Below are 15757 nucleotides of genomic sequence, written 5' to 3'. Positions count from 1 at the left end.
GACGGAGCACCAATGGAAGATGAACCGATGACCAACGAACGAGGATGCCACCTGACCACGATACTTGTTCCGACACGAAGCTGCATGCCAGTACGAACATCAATTCCGCACCCCGGAAGAAAAGGAAATTCAGCAGGGCTAAATCTGGGGCGAGCAAACCAGTCCCAGGCATCACACCAGAGGACTACGAAGGCGCTCAAGCTCTGAAAGTAGACGCGAGTGTGGACGAAAGGAAAACCACCGAAGATCCGGCTGCCATGCGAGGACTTGCTGATCGTTATCAACGGGAACGAGGACACCGTCGACCAGACCAAGCAGATCCCCCATGAGAAGGTGGTGGCCAACCAAACAAACCGTATTGCAGCGTATCGTGGAGCAGCCTTAAGGAGGGGGCAATGTAATGTTTATAGCGTCCACCATGCCAAGTCGTTATGCGCCGAGGGCGTCATCGTTTCGGCCCCGCCCCCCTTACGCTCGAGCGTGCCAATCACGAGCAGCACTTGGTGCAGGGCCAGCCCTCTCGCCTCCGTCCGCGGTCCCACAGCAGAGGACGACGGAAATTACTCGACTATTAATTTGGAGTCAACGAGTGTGACTGAGTGGCTGAGTGAGTGTAGTGTAAATAATCGATGACTCTGTGTGTGTTTCATTGTAGAACATGAGAAACTAAGAGAGAGAGACAGCGCGAACAGTGTAAGTGTACTTGTGTAACTTGTAATCTCGGCTATCATCTGTGTGTGTGTAAATCTGTAATTGTAGTGCTAAGTTAATAAATCTTAGAAATACGACACTACCAGGTTCTGTACTCATTTAATTATTTATTTACCCTGCCAAGACGTTACAGTACACTGGCACTGCCAGCTCCTAACTTAGCACACTGGGGAGAAACGCTGGCAACCAGGAATGAGTTAGCTGATAAATGTATAATGTCCAATAATGGACCATTTATACTGGTATTATAAATTGACTCATTCGGGACAAATATTTCAGGTTCCCTATGGGAATCAACATCTATATCAAACACCTGTTGTGTATAGAGGGAAGAGCAGAAGGTGAGAACTGTAGAGGATTTCAAAAATCAGACTTGATAACACTTCACTCCTAGTCCATTACTTCCTGTTGCTCGTTCACTTGTTCCACATATTCTCCATAAACTGGCTTCACATGTGCCTGGCAAATTTTTTTTTTTTGCACTTCACACAAAATGTTGTGGTTTTTCTTCCCTTTTTACTACCACGGTCTTCGCATCTTCCTGCCTGATGCTTTGTGAAGACTGTATATTTCATTTCTTCACATTTTCCAGAAAGTCACTGAACACGACTTTTGAGATTTGTTGGTGGAGTCGGTATTTTACTTCTCGATGCAAAATGTTTCTTTGTGAGATCCAACAACAGCATTTTCAAGCAATTTTGACGGAATGTAGGTTCAGAGTTGAGTTGAGATTGTTTGTTGTATAGAAGACTTGAGTATTTGAAACCTGATACAAATGAAAGGAAAAATGTGCCTGAACACTTTTTTTGACATTCTCAATTTCTCAGTTATCAGTAGCCACAATGCTGCTGTCTTCCTTGGGAGCAACAGGTTTATAATTTCCTTCTGCCTCGGAGCGAATCATATTCAGTTCCTGAAAGTCACTAAAATTTTGTGTAAACTAGCCAAAAAACGCATACATACCATAAAGTACACTTGTCTAATAATAGTTACTGCACTGTTCATCCGTAACAAAAAATATAGTAACAATAAACAAGAATGGTATTATGAAACGTGTGAGCGCATGCATGGGTGAAATTTACCCAGTCGATGTCTCACACTATGAGCAAAACTAAAAAACCCACGCAGCCGATTCAAGGTCATGCATGACCTTTGGAAGGGTTCACCCGAAATGTACTGAAGAGCACATTAGAAAGAACTGAAATACACATTTCAATTTTGCCTGGGTAATTTTTACCCGTATGCACATCCTTATGGGTTAACAAACACATTATAATCTTCATATGCTGTTTGGCAGGCAACCCACTGATCAGAATTGTCATGCAGTTTGCTTACCTTACCTTGATATCTGTAATCGGTTAGTTTCGCTTATGTGTTGTTGTAATGAGTGAGCTGTCTGGTATTAGCTGTATAGGAAAGTATTGTACGAAATGCCCAGTGATTACTACGAATTTAGATCAAATATAACTGGGAATTTGAGTGTACTGCTGCTGTTAGTAATAATTCTGAGGCCAGAATGTTGGTGGGTGTGTCTGGAGAAGGGTTTTGCGTGCACGAACGACGGTGGAGAGCTGGGCTACTTCAGTACACCATGAGTGAGCAAGAGGTGCACACGTCTGTTGCGCAATGCATCATTATCAAGTTTCTCGCAAAAGAGGGCACCAAACCTTCCGAAATTTTGAAATGGCTCTATGCACAGTTTCGGGAAGAAACTCTTTCACAGACTTGAGTGTATGAGCGGGCTAAAAAATTTGTGGCAGGAAGAGAAGCTGTGGAAAGTGAACTACATGAAAGGAGACTGCAGACGAGCATCACTGCAGACAACATCGTAGCCATTCGTGACATTATTGGTGAAGATCAGCGAATCAAAATTTTGCAGACTGTTTTAGCTGTAGGAATAAGTTACAGAAGTGTTCAAACCATCATCTGAGATGAACTCCATTTCAGAAAATTGTCTGCCAGGTGGATTCCTCATCTCCTCAACCAGGAACAAAAAACTTTTCGCCAGTAAGTTTGTCAGAGACTCCTACGTCCCTGCGAGGAAGAAGGAGAGGATTTCTTGCGTCGTATTGTAACTTGTGAAGAAACTTTGGTGCATCAGTACACCCTAGAGTCAAAGCAAGCAAGGAGTGGCGGTGAAGAGATGAAGCAGGTCCGGTCAAGGCCAAAACACGCCCATCTGCTGGAAAGGTGCTTGCAACCGTTTTCTAGGACTTCACAGGCATTTTGCTGGTGGATTTTCTTCACAAACAAAGGACAATTAATGCAGCCTATTACCGTCGCCTTTTGGATGAAGCAAAAGCTGTGTATCGCAACAAGCAACACCGGCAACCGATCCGAAATGTCATTCTTCTCCATGACAATGTAAGGCCGCATACTGCCGCTTTAATGCCGGAAAAACTGAAGGAAATTCGATGGACACCTCTGGAACAGCCTCCGTACAGTCTAGATTTATCGCCCTGCGAATACCATTTGTTTGGACCACTCAAACAGGACCTAGGAGGACAGCAGTTAGATGATGATGCAAGTGTAGAAAAGTTCATGCGCAACTGGCTCCGCACACGTCCCTCTTCTTTCTATCAGGACGGCATCAAAAACTTACCATTCCAATGGAGAAAATGTGTATCGAAAGCAGGACACTATCTATGTGTATTTTTTTTGGTTTATGCAATAAATTTTTTTAAAATTCCCGTTTATATTTCATCCGCCCTTTTATTTGGATTTTTTGAAGTTGCATTTTGTTTTATCACCAGTACAACTTTCTGTGACATCGTAGTTTCCTCTTGCTGCACAGTTTGCAGTGTTCTCTGCATCTTCAATAACCCTACGCTTTTTTTTAGTCATGAACGTGATATAAGAAGAACTTGTAGGCATAATTAACATTATGTGGTTCACAATTCATTTGCAATGTGCTACTGATTCCACTCAGACCGAGGATGGACAACAGACTAGTATAATGAGATCTACTGCATGAGGCGAAGTAGAACCAACCTTATTTCAAATAATACACGCACCTCAGTTTCTTTTCACTAAATTTCAGAAAAAATATGTGAAGAGTATTAATGTGTCTACAATATTATACATTCATTGATTGAAAGTGACAAGAAATAGGGATTGTTTTAACAGAAGAATAACTACAGAGGAGTAAGAATGTCACTTAGGTGCTTGTCACACTGTTAAGAAATGTTGTTGTAGTTGGGGTCATCAGTGCAGAGACTGGTTTGAAGTAGCACCCTATTTCCATGTACCGTAACTACTACATCCTACACCTACTTTAATTTGTTTAATCATGTCTTGGTCATACCATACTGTCCTTACCTCCCACAACACTTCTCTAAAATGCTAAATGAACAAGTCCTCAATGTCTCAAAATGTGTCTTATCTCTTTATCTGGTCAAATTTTGTCAAATAATTTTCTCACCTACTAGATTCATTATCCCTTCATTTGTGATCCCATCTACTCATCCCACCTTCAACATTTTCTGTAACGCCACATTTCAAAATCATCTACATTTCTTTCCTTCTGTAGATATTATTATTATTATTATTATTATTATTATTATTATTATTATTATTATTATTGTACGTCTTGGTAGTGACAAGATCAGCAAGTCTGTTGTGCATGCAATGATTGAAGCTTTCATTGGTAATCACCCGTATATTGACATGAAAAGTGAGTATAAGTAATATTTAATATACGTGCTTTCAATATTTAATAGGATAAACTACGGTAGTGGGTGTAAAGTTCAAGACACTGATATTGTGTGTTAGTGAAATTGTGTTTTTAGGTTACCTAGTTTCGTCCTAGAAAATAACAGAGAATAGATATTTCACTGCGACTTGAGTCACGGCGAGCTGGATTCCCTATACGGCACGATGTCGGGAGCTGGAATCCAGTGTGACTCTGTGGATTTGAATCCAGCATCTATGGAACATGGCCACAATATCACGGACGTGGAGTGCACGCATGATACATGCAATAGTAGTATTGAGCAGAATGCGAAAACGAATTTGAGGCTTGATATCACTCAACAAATTATGGAGGATATGTTAAAAGAGGAAGAAAAACTGGAAATCGCAAAGGGCCTGTAGAAAAGTATTCTTGCAATTCAGCAGAAAAAATATGAAGATGGAAATTCACCAAGGTTTAAAGAAATTGGAGGAAGCGCTAGATGCGGGATCTACGCACAGAAAAGCTTGGAAAGCAACTAGAGCATTAATGCAAAAGGATTTGCCCGTTCAAGAGAAGGTAGAACAGAGCACCATAAACAGAAACGTAGAACAGGATAAATGGGAAACAGCGTTATCCAAGAAGAAGAAGAGGGAACAGAAGCAGAAGAAGACAGATGAAGATGAAGGTACTCAACCTTAACCAGTACCACCGAGCTCGATAGCTGCAGTCACTTAAGTGCGGCCAGTATCCAGTATTCGGGAGATAGGTGGTTCGAACCCCACTGTCGGCAGCCCTGAAGATGGTTTTCCGTGGTTTCCCATTTACACACCAGGCAAATGCTGGGGCTGTACCTTAATTAAGGCCACGGCCGCTTCCTTCCCAGTCCTAGCCCTTCCCTTTCGCATCGTCGCCATAAGACCTATCTGTGTCGGTGCGACGTAAAGCCAATAGCAAAAAAAAAAAGAACCAGTACCGGTATCTGAAACTGTTAAAAAGAACGAGCAACGGAAACATTCAACTATAAGAAGCCGCCCAGAAGCCGTAATTATTAAACCAATGAATGGCAAGACTTTTCCAGATGTTGTGAAGGATATCCGCAGCAAGGTGAAGCCGGAAGACAGTGGCGCCGGTATTAGATCGATCAGGAAAACAATATCTGGAGCGGTTCTTCTTGAATTTAATAAGGCCATGGATAAGGAGAACAGAGAAAATTTTAATAAATCGTTTAAAGGTGCTCTTGGACATGATGGCAAAGTAAAGATTTTGACACCTAGAACTACATTGGAAATTCGGGATATGGACAGTGCCACCACTATTTCCGATGTAGAGGAGGCTGTAAGACGAGAATTAGAAAATCTTAATCAAGAATTGAAGGTCTCAATCACAAATCCGAACAGCAGGGGACAAAAACTCGCCATTGTGGAGATGGAAGACAGCGAGGCACGAAAGCTGTTAGACATAGGCAAAATTAAAGTAGGGTGGCTATACTGCAGAGTAAGAAGGTGGGCCGTAGTTCCTCGGTGCTTTAGATGTCTGTCATATGGGCATCAAGCACGAAACTGTAAAGGATTGGACAGAAGTAAATCTGCTTTAAGTGCGTGGAAGCTGGTCACAAGGCAGTAGGATGCAAAACAAATCCACGATGCATAATTTGCACAGATATGGGCGTTGAAGAGTCAAAAAGACGTCATGCTCTTGGCTCAGGCAAGTGTATTGTGTTTCGTGAAGCACTAGAAAAGGCCAAAAAGCAGTGGTGAATGGTACAAATCCTTCAAGCCAATATACACAGGAGTCTAACTGCCAATGATCTATTGACGCAGATGACCTATGAGATAGGAGCAGACATCTTGATTCTTAGCGAACAATATCAAGATAAAGATCAATCAAGCTGGTTTTCAGACAATCTAGGGACAGCTGCAATATGGGTACCAGACCTTGGAAAATATTCAGTTATAAATCAAGGATGCGGGGATGGGTTTGTCTGGGTCCAAGTTGAGAAGGTAATTTTTGTCAGCTGTTATTTTACCCTGAATGAGGCTATTTTTGACTTCCAGATAAAACTAGATGGGCTTGAAGATACTCTGCAAGGGATGAACACTAACCTAGTTGTTGCTGGTGATTTTAATGCTCAAGCAGTTGAATGGAACATGCCTCAAACAGATTCTAGAGGGCGGCGTACAATGGAGATGGTCGCCAGATTGAGATTAATGGTATTTATTTATTTCGTGTCAGAGTGTTGAGAAACTTAAAAATACATATAAGGTATTATATACAAATAAAACAGAATACATTTTATGTCACAAAACATGTTTCACACAATGTCTGCCCAGAAATGGGCAACAGAAATTCCCTCTTCCGTGGCTTGAATCAAGTCTTGAAGTGTACAACGAACAGGGCAGGACTGACAGTCATACAGGTGTTGGGTAGTTTGTTGCTCCCCACAATCGCAGAAGTCTGACTGATCTTTCAGATGGTTATCAACGTTGGTAATGTGACAACCTTGCAGCGACCAGGATGTCAGGGAACTATACCAGATGTAACCTTTGCTTCTGACGACAATGTGTCTAGGATAACTGAATGGCGAGCAATTGAAGAATATACTGGAAGCGATCATCAGTATATCACCTTTCGTGTACTTCAAGAGACTCCGCATCTAAGGATTACCACGTGCAAGCCAGAAAGATGGAACATAGCCACTATGGATAGAGAAAAATTTCATGAAGTAATACAGAATGGAATGGACTGTATGACGGATACATGTCACGGAGGCAAAAGAAGCATAATTGCTAATAAATGCGTGGAACACGCCATGAGACTCCTTCAGCAAGCATGTGACGCATCAATGACCAGAATCAAACAACAGAGAGGCAAGCGTCCAGCATATTGGTGGAATTAAGCTGAGGAAACAATGCCTGCGACTCAGACGAAGGACACAAAGGGCACGACATAACGATGAAGCTCTCTCAGTAAAGTATAAGACTATGAAGAAAAGACTACGAAATACAATTAAAAAGAGTAAAGCCGACAAGTGGTGGGAAATGTCTAAGGAAGTGGATGAAAATCCATGGGGATTAGGGTATAAATTCGTTATGAAGAAATTCGGGATGCTACCAAGCCCTATCATGGATCCACGCACCATAGTAGAAATAGTACACACATTATTCCATGATCATGCAGAGAGGATTGATGATGAGGCTGAGAAAGAACTAGATAATGTACCACCTTTTACAACTGAAGAATTGATAACAGCAATTAATTCCCTTAGAAATAAGAAAGCCCCTGGACTAGATGGCATTCCAGCAGAAGTACTAAAGGTGGCAATCGAATTATGTCTTCAACTGCTGTTGAGAACGTATAATCATTGTTTGAAGCGGGAATTTTTAGCTTTCATTGAAAGATAGCTAGATTGGTTCTGATCAGTAAAGGGAAAACTCGGGGTTACAGACCTCTATGTATGCTGGAGACTGCCAGGAAAGGTTTAGAGAAGCTACTACAGCCGAGAATACTAGCAGCAGTCCGATTAGCTGGCGATCTATCTGACCAACAACATGGATTTCGCAGAGGTCACTCAACGCTAGATGCTGTGAAGGAAGTGTTGAAGACAGCAGAACGAGGTCAAATGGGTAATCATTACTCTAGAAAGCCGACGCTTCTTGTGACTCTAGATATTAAAAATGCTTTCAACTCGGCAAAATGGAGTGATATTTTGGAAGCTCTACAAGAAACTTTCAAGCTACCAGAATATCTCATGTATATACTGCGAGACTATTTGAAAGACCGTACATTGTTATACGACACGGAAGGTGGTCAGAGAAGAAAACGGCTCACAGTGGTGCAGTGCAATGCTCAATTCTTGGACCACACCTTTGGAATATCATGTATGATGGTTTGTTACGGCTGGAGATGCCAGAAGATGTAAAACTTGTGGGTTATACTGATGATGTGGCTGCTCTGATAGTAACTCGTAACCTAGAGCTGGCTCAATTAAAATTGAATCAGGTGATGTGACGTGTTAAAGAATGGATGATAAATCACAAGTTAGAACTCGCAGATCATAAAGCGCAAATTGTCCTCCTGACGAGGAAAAGGATTAATACTGTTGTACCGATGCAGATCGGGCAGATAGCCATCGAAACAACTAGGAGCACAAAATATCTTGGTGTAACGCTTGATACTAAGCTTACATATTGGGACCACATCCAACGGGTAACAGATAAGGCAGCGAAAACCATAACTGCACTGAGTAGACTCATGGGAAATATCAAGGGGCCGAAATCTAGTAAAAGGCGGCTTCTCATGTCGACTGTCCAATCGATACTGCTATACAGTTCGGAAATTTGGGCTGAATCGTTAAAAATTGTGAAATATCGGACAAGAATTGCGGATGTACAACGGAGAGCAGCTTTACGAATTGCTTGCGCATATCGTACAGTATCAGAACCTACGATTCTAGTAGTAGCAGCAGTAGCTCCTATTGACTTGTTGGCTTTCGAAAGACAAGAAATTTGGCTCACACAAGAAGAGCTAGGAAGGAAAAGGGCAAAGGCTTGGCTCTTAGTCGCAGAATGCAACGATGGCAAACAAGATGGGAAGATGATTCTAGAGGAAAATGGACGAAAAGACTGATACCTTCTCTGGGCGTATGCGTGGCCGAAATCATGGTGAAGTGAACTACTATTTCACACAGTTCTTGACAGGTCATGTATACTTCCGAAAATTTCTTCATAGACTAGGCTAGCAACTAGTCCGATGTGCATATACTGCGGTGATATCGATGACGTATTACATAGTTTCTTTGTGTGTTCATTGGCTGCCACAAAGAAGATACTTAGAAGTTATGCAGGGAGAACTGACGCCAGAAGGGATCGTGTCAGTAATGCTACGAAGTCAAGAATCTTGGGACCAGGTGACAGTTTACATAGAAAATATTCTGCGTCAGAAGAAGAAGAACCTGGATGATTACGACAGACAGTAAAGCAGAAGAAGGAAGATGAAACACAAGATGTATTAAGCACGACATCCATCCTGAAGAAATGCGAGAGCGGTTTCCGGGGTGGAGATAAACGTTGTGGGAAAAGGGAGTGTGGTTTACAGTGGGTAAGAATCTCCACACACTTATTGAGTGCGGACCCTCACAAGCGTCTTATGAAAGATTTTCCACACTCCCGTGCAAAAAAAAAAAAAATAAAATCATCATTATCATTATTATTATTATTATTATTATTATTATTATTATTATTATTATAGGATGTTATTAATAAAGAAAACATATTTTGGCCGGGAGCAAGTGATATTTAATGCAGTAAAATTTTTCAGCAGATGACAATTCATTGAGACGGTGCGATAATGTGACAACATAACAGCTGCTTGGTTCGACAATTCTGAGTAGCCTCACACTTGACACACTGGAATAATTTTTATAGACGTCATCTTTCCTATTTATCTGAATATGAAAACTCACCAGGTCACCAAAATCATTGGCTTCAAGTTCACTTAAAGCTTCATCAATCTGGACCTACAAATAAAACAGTAAATTCAAATTATAAACAATACATTAACAGCCTGTTAAAAAAATTACCAAACTTTGAAAATAGTTATTTCGCTTATTCTGTAGCATAGCTAGCTTTCTCTCTTTTGAAGTACTCCTCTCTATTAAAACAATGCTCCTAACCCTCTTTCCACTTAAGAAAGAAGTCTCCTGGTAGGGAATTGGAGGACTGTGAGCAGTTCTGCCTGCGATTTCAGTTTGATCTCTTGCAATTACTGAAATGATTGTCCTTTCAGGCTGAATTTCAGTTTTGGGAACAGAAATAAGTCTGCCATGGCTAGGTCAGATAAGTAGGGTGGTTGGTAAAGCACAGCTGTCTTCATGTTCATCAAAAAAATTCACAAATCAACAACAATATGCGAGCTGGCATGTTGTCATGTTTGAGGCTCCAAGAATTGTTTCCGTAAAGCTGGTCTTTTTTCCACCCATATTCTCTCAAATGCCTCAAGACTTTGAGGTAATTCTGGCGGTTCACCACTGGACCCTCAAGCAGGAATTCCTGAGGCACAACACCAATGATGTCAAAAAGGACTAACAACAACACTTTCATGATCGACCTCACCTGCAATGCTTTCTTTAGTCTTGGCAAATGTATTCCAAGCCAATTTGTGGTCTCTGTAAATATTTTACTCAATTTGAAGCAGAAATGAATGTTATTCACGATGTAATATTTTTTGGGATTATGTCATGTAATAAACTATATAAACACACTGTAAGTGCGTTTTGAAAGGTACCTTGCCTTTCTTCATCAGGAGAAAACATAAAACAGAAACATGACACACTAATGATTGCTAAGAGAAAGCAACAAAGAACTTAAAATGGCGCCCTAAGATGTAATAGGGACGCCATTTTAGCCCCGTGCTAAGGACAACAAATGGCACGTTGAGTGTGTTTACATAGTTTATTACACGGCACAATCCTAAAAATATTACATCATGCATAGTTACAAGGCTGTGAAAGTCTAAATGATAATATTAGAAACAAATGTCTATAAGCTGCTTGTAATTATCAGACATTTTAACATTCACAACACCCACTCAACACACTCACAAACTAAAGCTGCTGACTGATAGCCAATTGTTTCAAAAATGCATGGCAAATTGCTAGTTACTTAGGAAGGATACTACTAAGCAAAGCTACTAACAGGAAACCACTCAGGCCAAATTCACATGGTATTTTCAATGTTTGGTTACTTTCTGAACAGGTCTGGAACAATTGTAAAGATTCTAAAGTATTCTCATTGTAAACATACATTTTATGATTGTATAATAAAAGGCATAGATGGAGAGATGGGAGATTCAAACCTGCACATGGCGAGGCAGAGGTACCCAGTGTGCAGCAGGGAGGAGGTCTTCAAACTGGGCAGGGGCTAGTTCGGCAGCTTTACTCTTGATATCTTCTAGCTGCACTGATTGCTGAGCACTGGGCCATAAGCCACTGGTCAACAGGCGGGTGAAGAATAAAGAAAAGAAATGGTCCAAGCTTGGATGATTCTCCTGATCTGAAAAACAACTGAATTTACACCTCTCTTAAAATGTATACAAATCCAACAAAGTAATTTAAAACGAGTTTTACTCTTAAATCTGTGTTTAGTTTCTTTAACTTTCCATTTAAAACCTGTTTTTTTTTTTCCCCCTCAGAATCATATGCCTGCATCAACCAGAGATCTTAGGATCAGGAGGCCAACACTACTGAACTCTAGATCTATAAGCAACTTGCTTGATGCATTAAGAAGTGTTGAGCATTTTCTGTTCATTTTTTAATGAACTGTCTGTATTCATAAGTAAACCAAAGCTCTGCTTTACAGTGTGGATTTGATAGTTTGCCACGTAAAGGATAAAATCACTCACACTACTGAATCAATGTCTGAGTAAGTAAAAGCAAGGTGTTAGTTTCAGACACCCAGTGATCAGTCTGACAGCATCATTTAACGTGACATCCACTTGGTTTGCATGGGTGGAGCTATACCATACAGGACATGCATACTCTCCTGCAGAGAAACAGCGCCATGACGGAAGTTCTTAAAACTTGAGGGTGGGTTCCCCAAGTACTGCCAGCGAGTTTCTGATCTTATTTCCGGCTGACACTTTTTGCTTTGTATTGAGACAGTGTTTGCTATATGTTAAAGACATGTCTAAAGTGACACCAAGGTATTTTGGCATAAAGCAGTGTTCCAATTCAGTGCCCTCCCAGTTAACCTTCAGTTTTCTATTTGCCTATTTGTTTTGGAGGTGGAAAGCACATACCTGAGTTTTCTGGGGATTTGGTTTCAGGTGGTTGTTACTATAATATTCAGTGGAAGTTTTCAGTGCTGTTGTAGGAATTTCACAATATAATTATTAAATTAATGTTGTAATGGTCCACCTTTCAATACTATAATATGCAATATTTTGCTTTACATTAACTAGGGACTTGATTCAGCTTGGGCTGGCCATCTTCAGCCTTAATATAAAACATCTAATAACTAAACAAATGTACATGCACATAACTGACATAAAACGAATGACGCAGAGAAATTTTGAATTTAAATTACTCTGTATAATACTTTTTTTTTTTTTAATGTAAGGGCAGTTTTGAATTAAAAGTCTGAATTTCGGTAATGGGACCAACATTGTTTTTCGAATTATGAATTATCAGTATTTCAAATCAAAAAATTTAAATAACATACAAAACCATACCTCATGTTTCCGGGAACGAGAGCTTCGAATTTCGAATTATCGAGGCTCTACTGTATTTGTTTCATATTTGTTCTCTCGTGTTTTTCACATCTTTTAATATTATCCTCTCAAATTTAGAAATGGTAGATATAGTTTTCACCGTACCCGCAGATACACAACGTAAAATGCCATCATGTCAGAAAAAATCGTATCTAGTATTTCCAGATCCCTGTTGGATAGTTTTTATTTGTGTATTCAGTAGTACATTTTGTCGCTTAACATGCTCTTCTTCCTTATCTCCTGCAGAAATGTCGTAACAAGGTTTTACTGTATCAATAAATTATATAAATTGACTGTAGATACTTCTTGACTTGCCCTAATGTATATATTAAACAGCACATGGAACAAGACACTTCCTTAGGACAAGCCATTCTTTTGGTTTCTCCAATGACTTCATCTTCCTAGAAATTCAATAAAGAACCTATGTTTGTACAGTAAAGTGCCAATTATTTCCATGAAGCCATAATCGTGTGTCATGTTGTGGATCTTCTGGAGTATTATATGACGTGGAACAGTATCGATAAATCAATAAAAGCAACTGAAGTGACATCACCTCACTCAAATCTGTCCTGAATATATTGAGGCTACTTGTGCTGTGCAATTTCTTTGGAGGTTTGAAGCCCGCTTGTTCAGGTATTAATAAACTATCTAATCAATAGAGGTCAAACAGTTCAAAGAAAGCCTTTCGAATACCTTATAAAGGTGACTTAAGAGTGAAATATGTCAATAACTTTTGGTTCTTTCCCAGGTTTGAGGATGGCAACTACTTTGGTTTTTCTCCATATTTTTGGAATCTTCTTCTGTTACAAACAGCTATTAAAGAATTCAACAAGCCATTTCATGGTTACTTGTCCAAATTGTTTTATTTGCTCTATCCGTATACCATCCAGTCCAGCTGTTTTATTATTCTTGCAGTCCGGTTCCATGACTAAATGGTTAGCTTGCTGGCCATTGATTCAAGGGGTCCCAGGTTCGATTCCCGGTCGGGTTGGGGATTTTAATTCATTAGTTAATTCCTATGGCTCGGGGGCTGGGTGTTTGTGACATCATCTGCATTATATTTCATCTTAGATATGGCTCCATCCTCACAGACTGCCTATACGGCGTCAACTCAAAAGACCTGCGCCTGGCCTCTCCGAAGGGGGGCCACACAAATCAGATGTAAGGCTTTTCAGGTGTTTGCTCTATTATTATTATTATTATTATTATTATTATTATTATTATTATTATTATTATTATTATTATTATTATTATTCTTTGTCGTTTAGGCCTACTGAGGACCAGGGGGCTCGTATCTCCTCTTCGGTAAAGTTGTTGCTTTATTATTACTGTATTATTATTATTATTATTATTATTATTATTATTATTATTATTATTATTATTATTATTATTATTATTATTATTATTCCTTGGTAAATTTGCAGGAGAGCTTGTTAGTTTCTACCTCAATCTCTAGATTTTAGATCCTGCACTGGATCGTCCGTTTTCCCATTTAAGAGAAGTTTTTTGGTTTTTTGGTAATAGTGCAGAATTCTATAGAATTTTTTACTGATGTTTTGTTTGAAAAATGATGTTTGGGTAGAAATCTTTGAACAAATTGAGAAATTTTGTAGGTAGGGCTTTTCTTGAAATTACTATTTTGAATGGGAATGTCCTTTTTTTTAAAAAATAAGTTTTGGGAACAGCTCTGGCAGTGAGTAAGCTGGAGTTCATATTGATGAATTTAGACAGTTCTTCATCATTGAAAAGTCTGGTTCCATGGCTAAACGGTTAGCGTGCTGGCCTTTGGTCACAGGGGTCCCGGGTTCGATTCCCGGCAGAGTCAGGAATTTTAACCAGCATTGGTTAATTTTGCTGGCACGGGGGCTGCGTGTATGCGTAGTCTTTATCATCATTTCATCCTCATCACGACGCGCAGGTCGCCTACGGGCATCAAATCAAAAGACCTGCACCTGGCGTGTCGAACATGTCCTTGGACACTCCCGGCACCAAAAGCCATACGCTATTTCATTATCATTGAAAAGGGAGGTAGAATTGCTCACAATGTTTTTAAGATTTTATTGAATTCTATTGGTACAATCTTTATTTGTTTTAATTAAGCTGATGTCTAAAAAAGAATGGCTCATTTTTTTAAAATATAATAATTCCTTTCTCATTAAAACTGTTGTATTTCCTTTATCAATCTTGCTTACTACTATGTTAGTTTTCATCTTCTGTTTCAGTTCTGCTATCTGTTTATGTGGAATAGTAGGTTCTGTAATGTGTCATTCTTTAAAATAACTTCCTTCTGACCTCAAATCTTGTCTCATCTTGTTTGTCAAAAGGTAACCTATTGAATGCGAGTTTGAATTTGGCTATTATGGTTTTAATTTCATTGAAGTTGGGGGTATTAGCCCAAATATCTTTGGATTCTCTACTTAATATGCTGCTTTCTACTTCACTGAGAGCTAAATCTGATAAGTTCTTAATTGGTGGGCGAAAGGTATGAGTGCTATTACTATGTGGAGTTTTAGATATACTATTGGCCTTGTTTACTGTTTTATTGACTTTCAGATTACTAACCCGTTTGTTTAAAGTATCCTATTTCTTAGATAAGATTTGAAAAAGATTTTGATTAGTGTGATTCCGAAAAGACACCCATTCTAAAAGGGCTAGAAGAAAAGAAGTTTCAAGGAGTACATCATAAAAGTTTGGTAAGAAAAATACTTCTTTTTGTAGAGGAATTTAATTTCGGCTTTTGTTTGTGTTGCATTCAATTTGTAAAACATCTTCCTTTCTCTTATAGTATTCTTCAAATTCTTGGGTTTAAAAAGTTTAAAAGTGACAAGAAAAAGTCCTCAGTCCTCTTCTACCAATGACAAAAATATACTACCAGGTATGGTTAATATTTTTTTCAAAAAAGAATAGAAAACCCGAGCACAGTCATCTCTCAAGTTTATCATAGTAACGTGACTGTAGACAGTATACTTTTTTGAACTCACTGATTTTATCAAAACTAACAATACTGACTGGATGAAACATGTGGGCCTTACTACAGACATAACTCAATGATGATGATGCTTGTTGTTCAAAAGGGCCTAACATCTAGGTCATTGGCTCCACACAGCT

At 39.4% G+C, this 15757-nt stretch overlaps 1 protein-coding gene across 3 annotated transcripts in view; it reads right to left on the bottom strand.

Moving 5' to 3' along the window:
• LOC136866189 (protein inturned) overlaps nucleotides 1–15757 on the bottom strand; it is a 313810-nt gene that overhangs the window by 205440 nt on the left and 92613 nt on the right. For all 3 annotated transcript variants that reach the window (XM_068226644.1, XM_068226645.1, XM_067142930.2), the window contains 2 exons: nucleotides 11237–11444; nucleotides 9846–9899 (listed from right to left, as the gene is read on the bottom strand). In XM_068226644.1, coding sequence (XP_068082745.1) covers nucleotides 9846–9899; nucleotides 11237–11444 — 262 coding nt within the window. The remainder of the gene's footprint in view (nucleotides 1–9845; nucleotides 9900–11236; nucleotides 11445–15757) is intronic.

Source organism: Anabrus simplex, chromosome 3 (genome assembly GCF_040414725.1).
Source record: "Anabrus simplex isolate iqAnaSimp1 chromosome 3, ASM4041472v1, whole genome shotgun sequence".
Lineage (NCBI taxonomy): Eukaryota > Metazoa > Arthropoda > Insecta > Orthoptera > Tettigoniidae > Anabrus > Anabrus simplex.
The sequence above is the reverse complement of the archived record's forward strand: the minus strand, read 5'-3'. Positions and strand labels throughout refer to the sequence as shown.